We start from the raw sequence: 19,327 nt of genomic DNA, 5'->3' as shown, positions 1-19,327 counted from the left end.
TAAACTTGATTTTCGTCGTATTTTGGCATGTAGAATCATTTTAAAAAATTTCTAACACCTGTTTTCGAATATGCTATATGTATATTCTAAATTCAAACTTGAAATTTTTAAAAAATTCTTGACTTGTAACTGAATACTGATTCTATCACAAATGCTTAAAATTACAATTATTCATCTCACTGTTCCTGTGAGCATTTTTGTTTAATAAATTTAAAAATATAAATTCAAAATTCATTCGTTATAGTCTCATGATCTGTAACTGGCAACGAACTTATAAAATATAGAACTCGAACACTCTACATATTAATGTTTCTGGTTGTAAATATTGTCATTTCCTCTATATTGAAATTACCATAAAAAAGTGATTCTGCAAACATTGTTTACTCCTCTAAAATATTTATACCAGAGATTTAATTAATAAAATAAACACAGCATTTAATTTGGTTATTAAAGTAAGCATATAAAAAGATAAAAACTTAACATTTATCCTGATAAAAGTAAATTCTGAAGTTTATCGACTGGCACTATACAGGATGGGGTATTTAAATTAGGACACCTAAATATCTCCGTTATTTATAACTCTATGAAAAAGCACTTCAGAATCAAGTTGTACTATTTTAAGGGGCACGTGTAACGATAGCACTATTATTTTTCCAAAATCATTTTTTCACGAGAATTTAAGATCATCGATACATTTAAATGATACCCTATAAGTTTTTCCATATCTTTGCAGAGTATAAAAAGACAAATCTCAAGAATCTCATAAATCATACTAAACATCATTCAATCTCAAGACATCTCTATTTTACTTACATGATTCGAAGTTACAGGTGTATTTGTACAGATAACCATTCGCGTTAATATAATAATTAAGTCTTCTTATTAATGATTTCTGCACATTTTATAACTTCTGTGACGTTTCTGAAGCACATCCTGCAGTAATTCTTTGTCTCGTATCCTCTGGTGTAGTAACTTTGTTAAGATAAACAATATTTTTAATATAAATTTCTCGAAATTGAATGATCAAAGCAGTATGGTTTATAAGGTCGTTGGATTTGTTTCTTTTTACCCTCTAGGACATAAAAAAAAACAATAGAACGCTATTTAAAAAAGTACCGATAACCTTAAATTTTCGTAAACAAATTACCTTGAAAAAATAATAGTCCTACCATTACATGTGCCCCTTCAAACAGTGCAACTATGTTCTGAAGAGTTTTTTTTCATAGAAGTATAAACAACAGAAATATTAAGCTGTTCCTATTTAAATGTTTCACCCTGTATATTTACGACATTTAGTAAAGTGACTTTGTTTCTTCTGTTTCGTACTAAGTTTCTCCCAGGGCTCCTGGGAGGAATAAAAACCAAAGGGGAATAAAAAATTCTATTAGAGAAGTTATCGAAGTTGTAACTCACCGAGCTTGAGCGGCGGCAAGTTGCTGCACGAGTGCATTCCGTTGTCATCGGGACGCGAACAAATGTAGTCCTGACCCTGATATTCGAAATACTTCTCGAGATCGCTAGAAAACCAATGCGCCACGATTAATATGAATTTAACTAGGATCACGCATCTAGACGCACACGCAAGCGTACACCCATTCTCTCTGCCTTTCTCACACTCTCTTTTCTTCTTTCGTTTCGTTTCTTATAATTAGAGGTTGCGTATATATGCTTTATGCACGGATGCACTTGTTACATGCTTCGTTTATGCGTACACCGTGTATATGCAGCGTGTCTGACGATATGTAACATACCTATTCTGTACATTGTATGTCGTGTATATTGTGGGAAATAAGATGCAACGTAATTTGTGATGGCAAAGTTGAAGAAAGAAATGCATCGAGGGAAATAGGTCAAAATTATATGGTACATTTAGCATTTTCAAGGCGGTTAAGGAATTTTCTTTCTTTAACAATTGATTTTGAAGGTACTTATATCGCCATTTCATGTCTGCTCTTGTGTACTTATAATCATATTATGAACAATTCTAGGCAATAATTTTATAAACAATTCTATATCTCTTCTAAAATGCAGAAAAATACCTATTTTTAAAGGATGATGTGAGAGATCAAAATAAGTGTTTTTAGCAGAATACAAATTAAAGGCAATTAATGTTACAATTGGTCATCGTGGTAAACACTTGAAAAATATTAAAAACAAAGGGCGTTAAAGAGTTTAACAGTGCTATGCTTTGTATAACATTCGACTACGGAGTGTAGAAACAAAATTTGCACAGATATCGACGTATTTGTTTACAGACACATACCTTCAGAGAAGTTGTAATTTACGATGTTTGAATCCTAACTAAATATTTTTCGCATTCTACGTAATTAAGATGCAAAGATTTTAAAGATTAATAAGTGAGATCAAAACAAGTATTTTCGAATAATGAATTATAAATTGAACGTGCAAAATTTAAATGTAGCCACAACTCTACTAAGTACTCAAACATATTAAAAAGTTGTATTATATAAGGCACTAAAATGTGGCACTTATTATGAAAGAAAATAAGCTATTTATGTTACGTATAAGTTACTTAATATCCTGATAGTCTTAAAGCAACAAATAATGATTTATTAAATCAGTAAAATAACAACCTTTGATATAAAGTTTCAGAATTGAAATATAAATTAAAAAGGGAATAAAAACAATTTAAATTAAAATGTCACAAATCTTAAAAGTAGATATGTAAATACATACATACTTAAAGCACGAAACAGATTATAACTCATATGTAAATTGTGGAAATTTATGCAAATTCTTTTGCATAAATATTGTATTTCCCTTTTAATATTGTAAGATACCCCTGTTTTACCTTGGATATTTGATACATTTTTGTATTCTATGTGCAATCTCTACTTTCCAATTTATTTGAATTTCTCATAAATACATATTTTAGTTCGTTATTTTTGAGTGCTATAGTAGTAGAATTTCTCTACCATTACACTTCCCAGATTTTACAAAACATCCTATGTAACACAGTAATAAAATTTCACCATTCATATACAAGTTAATAAAAAGTTAATAGTGGAAGATTTAGTGACTTTAAAAACTACATTAGCCTTCGCCACAAGTACAACACTCACGACGTTTATTTACCACAACTCAAGCACTCCCAGCACGCTAACAAATTTTATTTAATCAGCAAAAGTACGTCTTATCTAGACTTAGCAAACTGCGCTGACCTGGCAGACATTCAAAATCAATTCTTTGGTAAACTAAACCTTGTACGAAAATAATTTATCCTAGAACATCAACTCTTATAGAATCCCTTTCATTTCAATTATATCACAAATTACGTTGTATCTTGCATATATATATACACAGAGTATTACTGAAATATAAATACAAAATGTACAGGCTGATAACTGATAAAATCCACTGAAAAAAGAAAAACAAAAAGGTAATTTTTACCTACTAAAGATCAGTTTTTATCTATATATTCAAATAAATCATACTGCTGACGTTGCGAAAATTTTGTAATTCTTTAATATTAAAAAATAAGACAGAACATTTTTAACGTGGAAAAGTTTTCGAAATGTCTTCGAAGCTTCGAACATTTTCTACTTTTATAGTGAATAATTCTATCAACCTGTACAATTTCTATCTCTAATTCAACACCACCCTGTATAGGCCCATGTATTATGTAAATTGTGCAACAATCGGCGATAAATAATAAAAGGACAGACGTAAATATCGAATTTGCGTGCACGCAGTCAGCGTTGCATGAAATTAAGGCGGCAAGAAAGAAAACCGATAACACCTCTTTGAGAACGCCGACGCGGTGTCACCTCGTGGATGTAAGAAAGTAAACGCTCTCTTCTCTGGCTTCGAGGGTTGTTCTTATCGGCGTACTATTCATTTTCATCGTGTGATGTAGTGCGGCCTCTGAACAATGTCAGGTCCCTCGACAAAAACATTTAATAGAGAGATACTCGATACCGCTATGTATTTGTACACAGCTTGTTAGCTAGAGCTGTTCACAAACCACTGTGTCATAACATTGATGATAGTATCATCCTAACGCTTCCAATGAAATTGACTTTTACACGTTTTTGTCAAATTCTCTCCTTTCACTCGTACAATGTACGTGTCATATAGCTACTAAATGTTCTTGTTTCTAATTGTAATATTTTCTTTTCTATATAAAATCAGAAATTGTTTTTAAGGTATGAGTTCTTTTAAATATATTTAGAAATTAATTTTGAGCTTATGGTATTGTAATACTATATTATATCTGTATTGCAATAATATATTGTCGTTTTCCACGTAAAAGTGATAAAATGAAACAATGTTTAAAATAATTATTGTCTTAATAGACAAAATTTTACTGTATTTTTTTGTAATATAGTAATAAAGTAATAGTAATAGTCGTTTCTAACATTTGATTACATAGTATGTGTATGTACAACAGTCATAATATTTTTAAATAAATGTATTAGAATTTAACAAGAACTGTAATTTAAATAGATATTTATTTATTACTGAACATGTGGTTTTAGAATAATCGATCTCATTAATTGTAAGAATAATAAATCTGGCTTTTTTCAATAAATTATCGATTTTTCCTCGTGAATATCGTTTGCAAAATGTTTCGTTATTATAAGTTATACGTATACTATTCAATATGTGCATATATGCACGTGTAGATGTTTACTATTCTCATAACAATTATATTCAAAATCAGTAAAAATAAATAGTTCCATACTATTTGTTTATTATTTTCACACTTTTCATTAACCGCCATTAATATCACACTCGTCTATCCTCACTACGTGACTCGAATTCTTTCCCTTTCATCGAGGATATATTTTCGTAAAAATATAACAATATTATTTGAATATAAAATGGAGTTTCAATATTTACGAAATAAACTTCGTATAAGAGTTATACGAAATGAAAAGCTTATTTATTTTGTAAAACTTATAAATGTAGCTTCTACATATTATTATCTAACTTAAATAATAAATTATTTAACAGTATTAAGTCTATGCATCGTACAGAGAAACGTGTACAATTTTTTCGAACGTATGCTTCTATCCATTCAGTGAAACCATGCAAAATCAGTGCCGCGACTCAGAGTAAACATTCTAATCTCTTTCTAATTTTTAGTGCCCATTTGTCTATGACGAAATAACGCGTCGAACAGTTTTGTGTGAGCAATGGCGCCCATGCACCCATCAGACTATTCCTATGTAATAAATGTGTCCAATCCTATCACACAGCAAACCTACTTACATACGCATGTGCCAGTTCTGTGCTCGTGGTGCGATTGTGCTTCTTGTTTAAAAAAAAAAAGAGAGAACTTATATATAAATAATCGAATGCTATATATCATAGACTATTTTTTCACCGAATGCGCAAGTGTGCAAGTGCTGAACCTTGCACGATTGTGCGAATGTGCTCACCACATTCCGACATTAATATGTTACAAATACATACATTTCGAATTCTTATAATCTGACCACCTAAGAAGCAAAATTGCTAACTTCCCTGACAGCGTGAAATCGATTGAACTGTACCTGGCACGAAAAATATCTATGCAACGTTTCCTTCTTTTCTGTTTACTAGGTATAAGTTTCTCGAAACGTCGAAACCTTGAAATCCCTCAAACTCATCCGAAATCCAAAAATGTTTCGAGAAACCGAAACTTACGAGGGAGATCACTTTAGTCTCATAGTACGATTTTGATGAAACTTGGTATACGAGTGATGCATCAATAAATATTTTATTAGTTGTTTCATGTTGAGGGGTTGAAAACCACCCCCAAAGTTGGGCTGGAAAATACGTTCTCGTAAATATCTCGAATTTCGGTTGTCATCTGATTGCTTATAAAAAATCAGGCGTTTTGTATATTTGCTATGTTTTTCTATCTGCATTAGTTTTCGAAACATTTAAGAAAATGTATTTTGTACTTCAATTTGGAGGGTGGTTTTCAGCACTTGACCCTATAAATATGAATATTAGCAGCTAGGAAAAGAAACGTATCTAATATTTTTCGATGCTTTACTCGTATTCCAAATTTCATCAAAATCGCAAGATAACACCAACGCGATTATTAGTTTTGTTAGCGCTTTTCTTGTGATTCAGATTTCTCGAAACCTAAGTGAAGAAAGTATCAAAATTTAAACAAACTATTACAAAAATATCTCATCATGATACCATTAACGGTATTTTTTTGAAACTTGATAAAAAGAAGTAGATTAGATCTAGAAAAGTTCAGATATTAATATTCTTAAACTGGAATTTGGCTTAGCTAGATTTTCGTATACTTCTACGTTTTTGTTTGTGTTTTGCTTGACTGTGGTCAGTAAAGACATGTGCAGAAATCTTGTTGAAACATCAATCCTTAAAAAAGTTTCCTTACAAATCAAGTTTCGAGAGTTTTGAGAGTTCCAAAATTTTACGAAGACTAGGATTCAACTTACGAGAATTTAAAAATTAGACTCCAACCGACCTTTAATAGTTGTAATATCTTGATTTTTTATAAATATTTAATAAATTTCTGAAATTGATTTTTTTGGCGAAAATTTCTTTTATAGCGATTTTTTCGGTTCAAACTACTGCCATTGCAACAAATTTTGAAATTTCTCAAAAATCCTATGTTATATTATAGATAACAGATTTTAGTTCATGAATCAAAAAGAATTTTTCATTTCGAACGTTTCAATTTGTAACGAAGATGGAAGCCAATTATGCAAAAGATATTTCGGAAATAGTAAATATCTTTACAATTTTATAAACTTTTTACTTTAAAAAACATTGGAAAGTAAAGTTAGTAAAAGATACATTAGTATCGCTAAAAAGACCGAAACTTTTTACTGAGTTAATTACCCATGATAAAAATTCCTAAACATTACCTATTTTTAGACGTAGTCAAAATGGCCTACCCCCTTAAATGAGGAATAAATATATTAATAAAGATTGTATCATTCGGTACTATTACTATTATGCATAGCAAAGAATCGTGACACAGTAAGAATTATTATTTAATCGATATACAACAATAGAATTCGTGTTCGAAACGTAATGAAAGTGTTTCACAAAGATTTGTGGAAATATTTAGAAGAAAAGTGGAAGGAAATTGGCTCAGAGACAATTATAAAACTGATAAAAAGTTTACCGCGATTGAACCATTAATATTTAGACACAATAAGTATTATATCCCAGATAGCACACGATGTCTATTTTATATCTATTTTATGCTTGAACGTCAAATAGCGTACGTCTTAAAGACTTCCGAAATTTACGTCCATAAGACGTCTTAAAGACGCATTACACATAGATGTTTTAAAGATGTCTATTTTTTGTCTGAATGTTTGATGGACGTAATTTGGACGTCTTAAAGACGTCTTATGAATGTCTTTGAAGACGTCCTAAAGGCACTGGTTTGTAACATCGGCCGTCTCAAAAACGTTTTTTGGACATTTTTAGTACTTTGCTGGATATCTTTATTTGTAAGACGTTTTTAAGACGTGTCTGTGTTACATGGTCTAACATTAATAAAAATTTAAAACAATTACTTTATCCAAAATTGATTTCTGCTATAAGAAAGTGACCATTTTTAGATACTATTTTGGGTATTGATGTTATATTTATTTATGTGTTGTTATTACACATCTGACAAGTGCCTGAGATAGTATAGATGTATGTATATGTTACTGGATCAAGCTTCGCCAAGTTCCAGCATGAAATTCGTGTTACTAAGTAAGTCAAAAGAGCGGCACCTCGATGTAGAAGTCGATAAACGGTCCGAAATAGCTGCTACGTAAACTGAAATAGACCATGCGAGCATCGTGTGTTTAATTAGTTCTGGGATTGGTCTTGCCCTCTGAAACCTTCTTGCCTAACCGATCCATTCGAAAAAACTGCCAAACTGAATTTAAACGGTGCGCGGCATTGGTCGATGTTTTGTCAATTACCAATATTTTTATTTAATTCAGTGATTGAGTGATGCAATTTAATTAGTAATCGCGATTACTGTTTGCTTAGAAATTAATCATTTGAAATAATTAATGAACCAAATTATCAGTCACTGATATGATTTACGATTGATCTAATTGCATTTTAGGATTCCAAGAAACATTTATTTGTGATGAAACAAATGTTTGTAGAAGTACTTGTAGTGAATTATTTAATGTGAAAAAACAGAAACTATAAAAAAGAAATGAAGACTTTTTTAAATGTATACATGTATATCAAATAACTAAGTTCTTTTCTCGATTAAATTATTATTACTCATTATTATTGTTCCTATAATACAATATTAGAATGGTTCAAAAAGTCAGTCAACAGAAGTAGCATTGTTGCAGCGTCATTGTATTAAAAATTCTTTTCTTATAATGGGAGTAATTTAGTATTAATATAAAATGAATTCAACATTAAAATAACATTAAAATATTAATATTTGCATCACATTTTATAGTAAACTGAATAATTTTCTAAAAGAAGTATTTTATTAACCCATATTTCATTATTCAAAAAGTACGTGATAATTGGAGGTTTCATTATAAAAATCGTATTGCAATATGTAGTATGTCGTATACTGCATATAAATTAAAAATTAATTTAATCTGATAATGTCTCTCGTAATGTAATATTATATAAATATTTTTTATGAACAACTTTTTACATTTAAGCGGGCATTGACTAGTGTATTGTATTTATAGCACAGGTATTCCTATTCTGAACAAAAAATGTAAGTTATGAATTGTAAAACCATGAATAAACTACAATCATTTTTGTTAAGAAAGTTTGCATTACTTTTTCTATAACTAATAATATGTTATTCTATAAAAATACTTGTAAAGTGAGCTAGTCGTATAATATTTATTATAAATCCTTGTTTTTCCCTGTTTTTTATGTTTATATAAATATGTGTGACTATTATACTAATTTTCAATATAAAATATATCAAGTTCATGCTGGTTACATTAATCATTCATAACTCAGGCGTTAAGAGATTAATTATCGCCTGTCGTCATTGATGAATGAACCACTTTATTAATCGCGTGTATGTATTATAGAGGTGGGGAAAAGTATATTTAATACAAATAATTGTTTATAAATATCTCAATTTTCCAATCTATGCAAGAGATTTTAATCAAATATGTCTGAAATAATCACTGCTTAAATACACATAATTCTTCAAATGTATACTTTTAGAGTAATTTACACGAGTAAATACTATTACGAAATAAATAGTTCATTAAAATCAGTATAAATGGTGCTCCAAGTAGATATTTTAATTTTATCTCTACTTTGATTCGATATAATATTTCAATGACTTTATTACAGTATAACAGTCTATTTATATGTTACAATTAAATAAATTGACTCAATTAATTATTTTTAATTTGTTTTTCATCCAGTATTTCGGATATTTTTATCAACTAAATTATGTTTTCGTTATCTAAGGGAAGCAAAAAATGGTAAACAAAAAATACAGAATAACCTCTGGTATTTAAACTTAAATTAATATTTGGTATTATATGAATCATGTTCGTTATATTTTATTTAAATTGAAGTTAAACACGTATCCTGTGTCAAGTACTAAATAAAACTGTCTTGAAAAGCACTCTGCTTATATGTAGCAATTCTTTTTCTTCTATTTCCACCCCAGATAACACACAACGTCTTGAAAACGTCTGTTATATGTCCATTTTGTGCCTCAACATCTCATAACATAATATGGACGTCTTAAAAACGTCCGAAAGCGTGCGTCTTAAAGACTTCCGAAATTTACGTCCATTTCATCTAAAAAGCATAAATCTTTTGGACGCCTTAAAGACGTCTACTTTTGTCTGCACGTCTTATAAACGTAATTTGGACGACTTTCAGACATTTTATGAGTGTTTTTAAAACATCTTAAAGATATACTACTTTGTAACTTCGGACGTTTCAAAGACGTCTTTTGGACATTTTTAGGACGTTACTGGATGTCTTTAAGACGTTTCTATGCTACATGGGACTGAACTCACATCAAAATTTTCTCAGTTTCGATATTAACAATAAGCCACTCGAATTCTAAACGTAGACAATTGCTTCAATCAAAAAACTTCACCCTACATTTACCCTACACCTCAAATCGCGAACTCCGTTCAATCAGTCAATATCCAAACTAAACCGAATTGCCAGCGTCTAGGGTAGCGAAATTCCAAGTAGAACTGAATCTTTTCAAATAAACTTCATTCCACTATCGCTAGCGTTTGCTATTGTTCGGTGGTTGAATGACCAGCCCGAATAGAGGACGATGGAAACAAAGCATTGAGAAAATAAATGTGATTTCGAATATGCTCGGGAAAGACTGGCCGATGCTGCAGAGTGAATAACACGTCGGGAAACGTGACCGAGCGGCTTCCGTGGATCTCGTTGAACAAATAATGACAGTGTAGCGAGTTCAGAGCATGTTAATCAAAGACGATAGAGGTGATAGAAGTGAAGAGAGACAAATAGTGGAGCAGATCGAGTAAAAAACAGATAGGTAGAGACGCATAATGTGAAGAGAGAGAGTAATAAGATTCACGATATATCGAGATGAAGAGGACAGAGAACATTGATTCGTGCATCGAAGAGACGGAGAGTCTCGAAGAGAGTTGAAATGACGGCTGAGAGACGATACAAGACATTCGAGCTCGACACCGTGCGGAGTAAGTACACATATAATTCCCAGTAAAAATCCTTATCGTTCACATTCGTATTCATATATTGCAAACGACATATATATATGTATAACGTATGCACAACCGTCGGAGACTGCGGCAACCGCAGCGTCGGGTTATAACACGAGTATACAAAACGGTGGTACACGATAGGTGAACTGCAGAGACGGGTAAAATACCGTTTCGAAGCGTGTATAGGCCTCGTTTTCGATTTCCATGGGTCGAAAAAGCCGCTTGCTTCTCTGCTTTTCCTTTCTCTCTCTCTTTCTCTCTCTCTCTCTCTCTCTCACACACTTTTTTTTTTTCGCCGATTAAAACGTAGAAAAGCTAGTCGTTAATCCCGTGGTTCGAAAGCAGCTTTCAGATTTTTCGTTTGAAATTCGAAATAGTATTTTATTCACCTCTGGGCAAGGTGGCATGCTCTATGCTGGTACACACTCTAAATACATCTGTACACTCGTACCATGATCAGGAACAGATACAAATAAATATATATATACATATGCACGTGACGTATGCATGTATATACATGTATGCTCACATGGATGCACGTCTATGCATATCATTTGTGACTTATATAGATTTAGATATATGTATATAGATATGCACAGCACATTGTTCTCTACTAGAGCTTACTAAATGCGTGATCGAACCGAGTACTCGTCCGAGAGTAACCTGCAACAGCGAAACAATAGCCTGTCACTGGCTCCCTAAGGATATTGTACTTACATCTAAGTTTCTAGCGTTTCATTTGTCAGACAGAGATTAGTAACGAAACGGCTAATTGACGATCATTCGATTCGTCGATTATTCAGCCTTCGTGTCTACTAGGGAACGTACGTTCAAGGGAAAGGCGAAAAAGTTCCATTAGCGTTTGCATGAAAAATTCGTGTCGGGTAATTAGCATGGCTGACGTTCAACGCTTTTTTAATCGTTACACGTTCTGCAGCCGCGTCTCGCAATCTGCTGAGGCTAAACGTTTACGGAAGACATGTTTCTTTTAATGGACATTCTTTACAGTTAACGTTTCGTCAATGTGCACACAGGGTGGTCGGCCACGGGTGGGGGAAATTCGAAGGATGACTTTAAACGTGAAAATAAGACGACATTTAAAAATAGTGAAATTATGTTTGAGCCTTTTTTTTGTTAATTGCGGTGGTAGCTATGAAAGTGTTTTAAGTTAAGAAGCTACAAAAGTTTTTATCACTCATTTTGTAATGTAGATCGACCCAACGATAGTTAAGTGATAAATTTAAATTTTTTAGATTTTTGAACGCTGACATCGCTTTTATTATTACTGGCATAATTATGAGTATTTATGAGCAAAGCAATGGTTATCATACTGTACAAGGAGAGTCCCATTGTTGGGAAGGGTTGTACCTCCAATTTGGTAACAGATAGAATAAAATTGTAGAGGGAAAAGTTCACTTTCTTCATAAGTGCAACGATGCACCTGTAAAATGCAAGTGTACTTATTTTTTAAATAGAATCACACATTTTTTTTGCTAATAGTAAAAATAGTATTACGATACCATGTTAGAAAGATCAATATTTCGTGAGATTTCATATTCTTTATAAATCGTTTATTTATAAAAAAAGGTTCAAACGTTCTACCTCCATATTGTAAACACTTCATACATTGTTTCTTAATTTTTTCAAAATGGAATTAATGTGGTCACTGTTTTTACGTATGGATAATGTAATTTAATTCGTTCTAAGTCTTCCACAGAAATAAATGGTCGCGAATGCTCTTTATCTTTGAGCTTCCTCAAGACAAAAAATGTGAGATATCTCATGAAATATTGATTTTTTAAATACGGTACTTTAATGCTTATGCAGAATGATTGCAGGAATCAATATTAGTAAGAAGAATATGTGATTCCATTAAAAAAAAGTGCCTTTGCATTTTGCAGATGCATCGTTGCACTTATGAAAAAAGTGGAGCCGTACAAAAATGGATACTATTATATCATTTAACTTATTCTTTTTCAGGATTTTTCTGTCTATTATTAAATTCAAGACATAACTCGTCCCAATTGTGTGACTCACCGTGTATAGTCTCCCTCACAATTCTTAAGGAGGGCTCATCATTTAAAAGTTCCAAAACATCACTTTTTTTTCCATATTTACATAGGTTGACATTTTAAGAATATTCTAAAACAAGTCCTGTAATAATTTCGAAGAATTAGGGAAGGTAGACTTTTTTGGGTCTGTAATATGGTGGCCTTGATAACTTGAGTTACATTCGACTCATCGACTTCTAAGTTTATCTGCAAATTCATCGTAAGATTTCGTATACCACTATTCCTTTATTTCTCAAAATTTTTTTAAATCTTAGTTACCAGAGTAGTAGATAACTATTAATGTGTTATTTTAGATATGATGTACAGTCGTTTTCAGGGCCACGTTCAGAAAAAGAAGTAAAAAAAATGCTTTCGAAGTAGTTCAAGTCCTTTCAAATCGTCAAAATGAAAAAAAAGAAAAGAAGTACATCGAATCGTTGAACTGTAATAAAATAAAGATGATGCACTTATTCTACGATAGTTCAAACAGTTATTTTCCCATAAAATAAAATAAAAAGTTTTATAATTTTTTATCCAGATAATGGCTATAATAATTACAGCTGTGTGCCATTTGTTTTGCCAAACTTCAGTTAGATTTCATCAAATTTTAAACAAATGAAGTTTTTAATTAACAAAGGCAGGCTCATTCACAATTTCGTTATCCTTGATTTTCGCCTTATTTTAATGTCTAGAATCACCCTTTAAATTTTCTTTCACTTATGGACAACCTATACATGATAAATACGAAAGTTGTTCGAATGTAAAAATTAAATGCTATCGACGAAATACAAAAAATATATCTATAGGAAATTTTGTTTTAATCTAGAAACGAAAACAAAATATATGGAGTGTACTAAATGAAGTTGTAGTTTAGCAAATGTTAAATATTTTAGTGCATATTATATTTCGTATCCTATAGGATATTGAACATTTCGAACTTCGTTTCGTAATTGGAGTTTATTAATTACTCGGTCATTTACTGTGAACGTAATGTATGAATAAATGAATGGGATGTACTTTGTTATATAATGATGTGTAAGAGATACGATGAATTATAATTTCTAAAGTAATTTTTAATGAAGTCTTCAAAATTTTGCAAAATAATATTTAAAAGGAGAAGAGCCGAAGAAAATAATTCACAGTAAATTCAAAGGTATTTTAAGCAATACTTTGAGCATGCATTTCATCGTATGTACTGCGTTAACGAATCATATGTAAAAGTCCTTTAATTCCTTGGGGCATAGTGAGATAAAAAGTATCCCGTTTTTTTAGTACTTACATATATATGCACAGTGAGATGTTTTTCACTTCAACCCTAAAATATTAAGGTAATTCGAAGCAAGTTTACAATATATTCTTCTAATTTCGATTTTTCTTTAAATAAAATTTCTATGCAACCAAGGTTCTTCTTTTTGTTTTAAAATTCTGTGCCCCAAAGAGTTAAGTAGATGTAATCACGTATCTAAACGTTTGTTCCCAAAAGCCTTTGATATTTCTCTCATTAAATAGTTACGCCAAAAATATGACAGTGAAAGAATTATAACAGTGCAAAAATGAGAACTGGTTTGTTCGTCAATATAAAACTAGAATTTAATTATGCTCTGCAACTTAATCACGTTGTTAGAATAACATTAAAAAATCATCGCGGTATTTAGCTAACAAATATTTAATTGACAAACCAAGTAACTTTGAAGATACACGTAACGTTATTTGAATTTTGATGGAATCAACTATTAAAACTGTAACATTTAAAATAAAATACTCTAAATAAAAAATCAACTATTTCAATTTAGTCTTCAATTCAAATTTGACGAAATATAATAAAAACCAATTAAGTAATTTCCCTAAAAATATTCGAAATTTCGTAAATAAAAAAGATTTGAATCGATATTTAGAAGACTCTTAAATAACATGAAAGTTCTTTGTTAATCATTTTTTTTAATCTTCAGACCGACGTATACACGTTCGATGACTGGATGAATATTTATCCAAACACGGGCTCGCGTACTGCACCATCTTCTTGAAAGAGGCGGCAGCGAATGTTTATCTCGACGCAATGTAGCGTGTAATGCGTTAAAGTCGACCCGATGATTGCGTGTAGCAAGCAAGAGAAGTAGATCAAAGAGATAAAGAAAAAATGCAGAATCGATGCCAGTTAAGCGTAATAGTAAACGAACAAGATGGACGTAGAGACGTATGCGTAAACAAGAAAAGATGTCGCCAAGCGCATCGCTGTCAACTTACTCGGGGTATCTGACGTTGGGTAAAGCCTTCAGGAAACATCGTTGCCGCAGGATGCCCTCCCATAATTGCACGCCGACGATACCAAATATGAAGAAGACGAAGAAACATAGGAGCAACACATTCCCTAACATAGGAAGTGTGTCGAGTAAAAGCATCACCAATATTCTCATACCTGTAAGATGCAAAAAACGTAAAACCAATATTATCTCTTGGGATCCTATATCTGGGCGGTATACCACAATGTTGGTACGCTGTAGAATGAATAAACAGAAGGCTGTCCCATAAAGTGATCTTAGAAGTGTGGGACACTCTTTCAAGATCGGTTAGTGATGTTAGGGTAAAGACAAATATTTATGTACAATGACCAATAAAATTGTAACATTCGCGAAAAATACTGTTTCTAGAATATGAAAGTGGTTATAAACACAATGCCTAAATTTAAAATTAATACCTAAAATTAAGTGACGAATAATGTAGACGAGTGATTCTCATATGATAGTTAAACCAAAAGCATTGATATTTGTAAGGTGATGCAATTTCAATAACCACTATTGTAGGGTACTTATTGTTAGTTTCTTAGTCACATGTTATTGTGTATTTTCTAAAGTACGATCCCGAAACACCTCTGCAATATGAATTAATTATCATAAACGTTAACTAAGTGAGATGAGTTGAAGAACAATACAAGTCCAAAAATCACACTTTGAGATATTTGCTCCCAATGTGTAGTTTTGTGTGTTTTACATATCTGACTCTAGCTAGAGTGTATTAAATCCATTTGTTTTCTCTGTGACTTAAGGTAACTATCCCAGTAATTGATCATATCCCAATACCTAAGAACTCACGTGTATTCAATTTTAGACTTAAATTCTAATATATTAGGTACACCTAATTAAAAATAAAAACTAGTGTCACAAAATAGGATCTCAAGTCATACAGTTTTAGGGTATTTACTTACTGGGACATTTGACATTTTAGACGTTTAGGTACTGGGACATGAGACGTTTACCTTAATACACTTTGGCCTTGGTGTCCAGATATAATCTTGAGAGTATTTGAAAATTGTTAATTTTGGACTTGTACTGTTTTTCAACTTACCAACTCCATTGGTGTAACTTTGTCCAAAAGCTTTTTTATAAATGTTACACTTTTTTATGACTGTTATGAAAGAAATGTTTTGAATATTACGTTACTGAAAATATTAACTTCTTTTTTCTTAATTCTTTAACGAATAGAAAGAAGTATATGTATTTTGAGATCTTTGCATGTCAAACATATAAGTGCTTAATTTTGCTAATTTTGAAAATTCTAGCATTGTCAAAATATTCAAGTTCTCGTTCCATACGTTGTTATTTTTTAGAAAAACAACGTAGGTGTAAAGTCAATACAATATATCGCAACTTTAAATAAACCACTTCATTATTTGTTCATCTGGCCTGCTCGAAAATAAGTCGATTCAAGTTCATTCATGCACGTACTGCTTCATGCGAGCGTGACAGTGGCTTTAGTCTTAAAATGACACAAAAGTTAATGTATTATGCAAGATACTGGTACTGCTTTTAAACGACTATTTTAAAATGCTTTCATGTTGAAATATTTTTAAAATTGGAATAGTTAAGTAACTGATATTACTTATGCAGAGTCACTATTCTTTTAATAACTAGTTTTAATTATGCAGTCAATATGCCTACTAGTAAAGTTTTATTATAAGTATCTTCTTAAAAAATCATTTTTTAATAAATAGTAAAAGTACGATTCAACTTAAAGAAGTATGAGACTTAAAAATACTCTTTTAATTCTTACGTTCAATTATGGGATATCTCACTTAAAAAGATAAAGGTGACCTTTAAAACTCTGTGTGTAAACTGTAAACAATATTGGGAAAAAGTTACCCTAATATCGACCATAAAATATGTACTTTTTCGTACAACGAATACTTTGAAATCGTCGAAGGAAGTGAATCACTTTATACAATAGCATAAAATTGTTTATACTTACTTGGAATTCTGTTGATGGCACGAAGGGGTCTTAACACTCTTATTGTCCGTATCGCCGATAAGTTCATGTTCTCCACATTTAAGCAGTATTCCAGAGCACTGCAATAAAATCGAATAAACATTTCTTCAATTATTTTAGAAAAAAGAAACTAAAATTATGTAATATAATTAGAACTATTAATTAAATATGTATTTACAATTCTGTAGCTTTTATAATTTTAATAATCCCACTCTTTTAAAAGAATTGTCGATCGTTTTAGATTTGAAATACGAAGTATTCTAAAATTGACGCTGACAAAAATTATAAATTCTTTTAAAATTCTGTAGTATGAAATCCTATCTCAGATATGTATGTGGTAACCTTGACAGTATTTTGTTATTGTCGAAGCTCGAGTGGACGTTAAAACCAAATTTTTTCCCCCGTTTATATTTTACAATCGCTTAGAGGACTAAAAGAATTTTTCTGTTCGACAATAGACGTCAGAAATTTTAAAAGCTGATTTTATATGTCAAAATATATAGGACGAAATTGTGTTTGGGGATTCAGTTTAGAGTTTCTAAAATTCCTGTGAAATGTGTCTGACTTAGGACTTATTCTACTGTCGGCGTGCATTAACTAGGTCAGACGCAGCAAAGTCAATAGAATAAGTCCTAATTCAGACACAGTTTATGCGTGTTTTAGGTATTTTCTCAACAGTTAATAACTCTGAAGTAAAGTTTGCAATGCAATTTCATTTATTTTTATTTTTGTCTTATTTTAACATGTAAAATCACCCCTTACAATTTCTGATGTCTCGTCGAATATCGTGTATATATTTACACATGGGTAGTAAAGCCATATGTCGAAGACTTTGGATATTGCATGGTGTTCACTCACTAAAAAATTATGACTTGATATAGACAACAAGCTCCTAGACAATAAACGCCATTTTTTTTTATACATTGGTGAACTGCTTTTGTTTTATGATTCGACTAAAATCCGAACAAGGAAGAAAATGAAACCCAAGAAGTCACATCAAGAAGGGTGTGATAACAGATGCAAAATAAATATAAATATGAGTTCTTATCGAAAAACTGGTGAAAAAACAATAGAGTTCTTCATAAATAAAACTTCATTTCCACGAATATCAATTTTCAGTGTTTTAAAAAACTGTATTATACACTTGCTTACAATAAAAATTAAATGAAAATTAGAACAAAGAATGAAAATCCTTAATCAATTCACGATTGCTCAATAAAGTCGCTACTTCACAGATTACGATGAAATACATAGGATCAACATATCAATGTCTCCTAAACAAAGCAAACTTCTCCACTCTGTGAATAATGCAAAGCTGCACTAATAGTGAACTATCACATCTGTTATTACACATCATCTTATACTGCAATCTTTTATAGACAACAGTGCAAAATAAAATCCACCTTACAGGTCTGAAAGATCTTTTATAAAATTTAAAATACTTCAAATAATGTAGGAAATTTTACACCCCTTTCCTGGTTTTCTCTGTGTATCATTAGATATCCACAAAAGCAATTGATGCTATTATATACAATAAAATTACAATAAAAACAGTTTAATTACTATGCATAAGAGAATCAAATACCTGATTGCATATTTGCGAATTTTAGTCTCGCACAATAACACACACTTTCTACAATAACACACACTGTATTTCTATATCATTCTTGTACACACAAAGTATACATTCATATATGTATATATCTACGTATACAGAGTGCTTCCAAACATATAGGACATTTTTAGAGGATAGATTCTAGATACAAAGACAATGAAAAAAGGTTCATATGCACATATGCCAGGAAATGCATAGGTTTTTAATTATATCGTATTTAATATTGCTCAAAACGCTAGTATATTACATGCTTTCATGGTGTGCTATTCTCTTTAAGCTCCTACTTTGCCCAGAGATATTTCGCCTCCATGAATGAGTGGCACACAGACATGGATTTTAAAGAAAGTATCATACCATATACGATATAAAATCAGGGATAGTATTTGGTTCCGAAACCGAAATTTATTTTGATTTTGGTGTACCTTTTCAAATAGACCATATTTAATCAGTCTTTCTTTATGACGCCGTTTTAAAAACTTTATTTACTGGTTTTACAAAGCGGTTTCATTTTAAAAACCGAAATTCATTTCGGTTTTTTAACTGGTTTTATAAAAAATAACGGAATTAAATTTCAGTTTTATAAATGTCCTCGAAATAAATGTTACTTGGTTCTGAAACTGAAATTCTTTTTGGATTAGGGAACTTGTTTATTTTGTTATGAGATTAAATAAAAGGTACTGACAAAATACAGTTCTTTACATACGGGGTGTAACATGTATACGTTTCAATAT

The 19,327-nt window shown here is 31.1% G+C and overlaps 1 protein-coding gene across 1 annotated transcript in view; it reads right to left on the bottom strand.

The window, feature by feature from the left end:
- Positions 1-19,327, bottom strand: part of Ca-alpha1t (Ca[2+]-channel protein alpha[[1]] subunit T) — an 84,271-nt gene that overhangs the window by 48,047 nt on the left and 16,897 nt on the right. The window contains exons 3-5 of the mRNA XM_076387329.1: positions 16,964-17,061; positions 14,966-15,137; positions 1,414-1,517 (exon numbers count right to left, since the gene is read on the bottom strand). Coding sequence (XP_076243444.1) covers positions 1,414-1,517; positions 14,966-15,137; positions 16,964-17,061 — 374 coding nt within the window. The remainder of the gene's footprint in view (positions 1-1,413; positions 1,518-14,965; positions 15,138-16,963; positions 17,062-19,327) is intronic.

This window comes from Calliopsis andreniformis, chromosome 10 (genome assembly GCF_051401765.1).
Source record: "Calliopsis andreniformis isolate RMS-2024a chromosome 10, iyCalAndr_principal, whole genome shotgun sequence".
NCBI classification, from domain to species: Eukaryota; Metazoa; Arthropoda; class Insecta; order Hymenoptera; family Andrenidae; genus Calliopsis; species Calliopsis andreniformis.
Note: the sequence above shows the minus strand (reverse complement) of the source record. Positions and strands in the feature narration are given on the sequence as shown.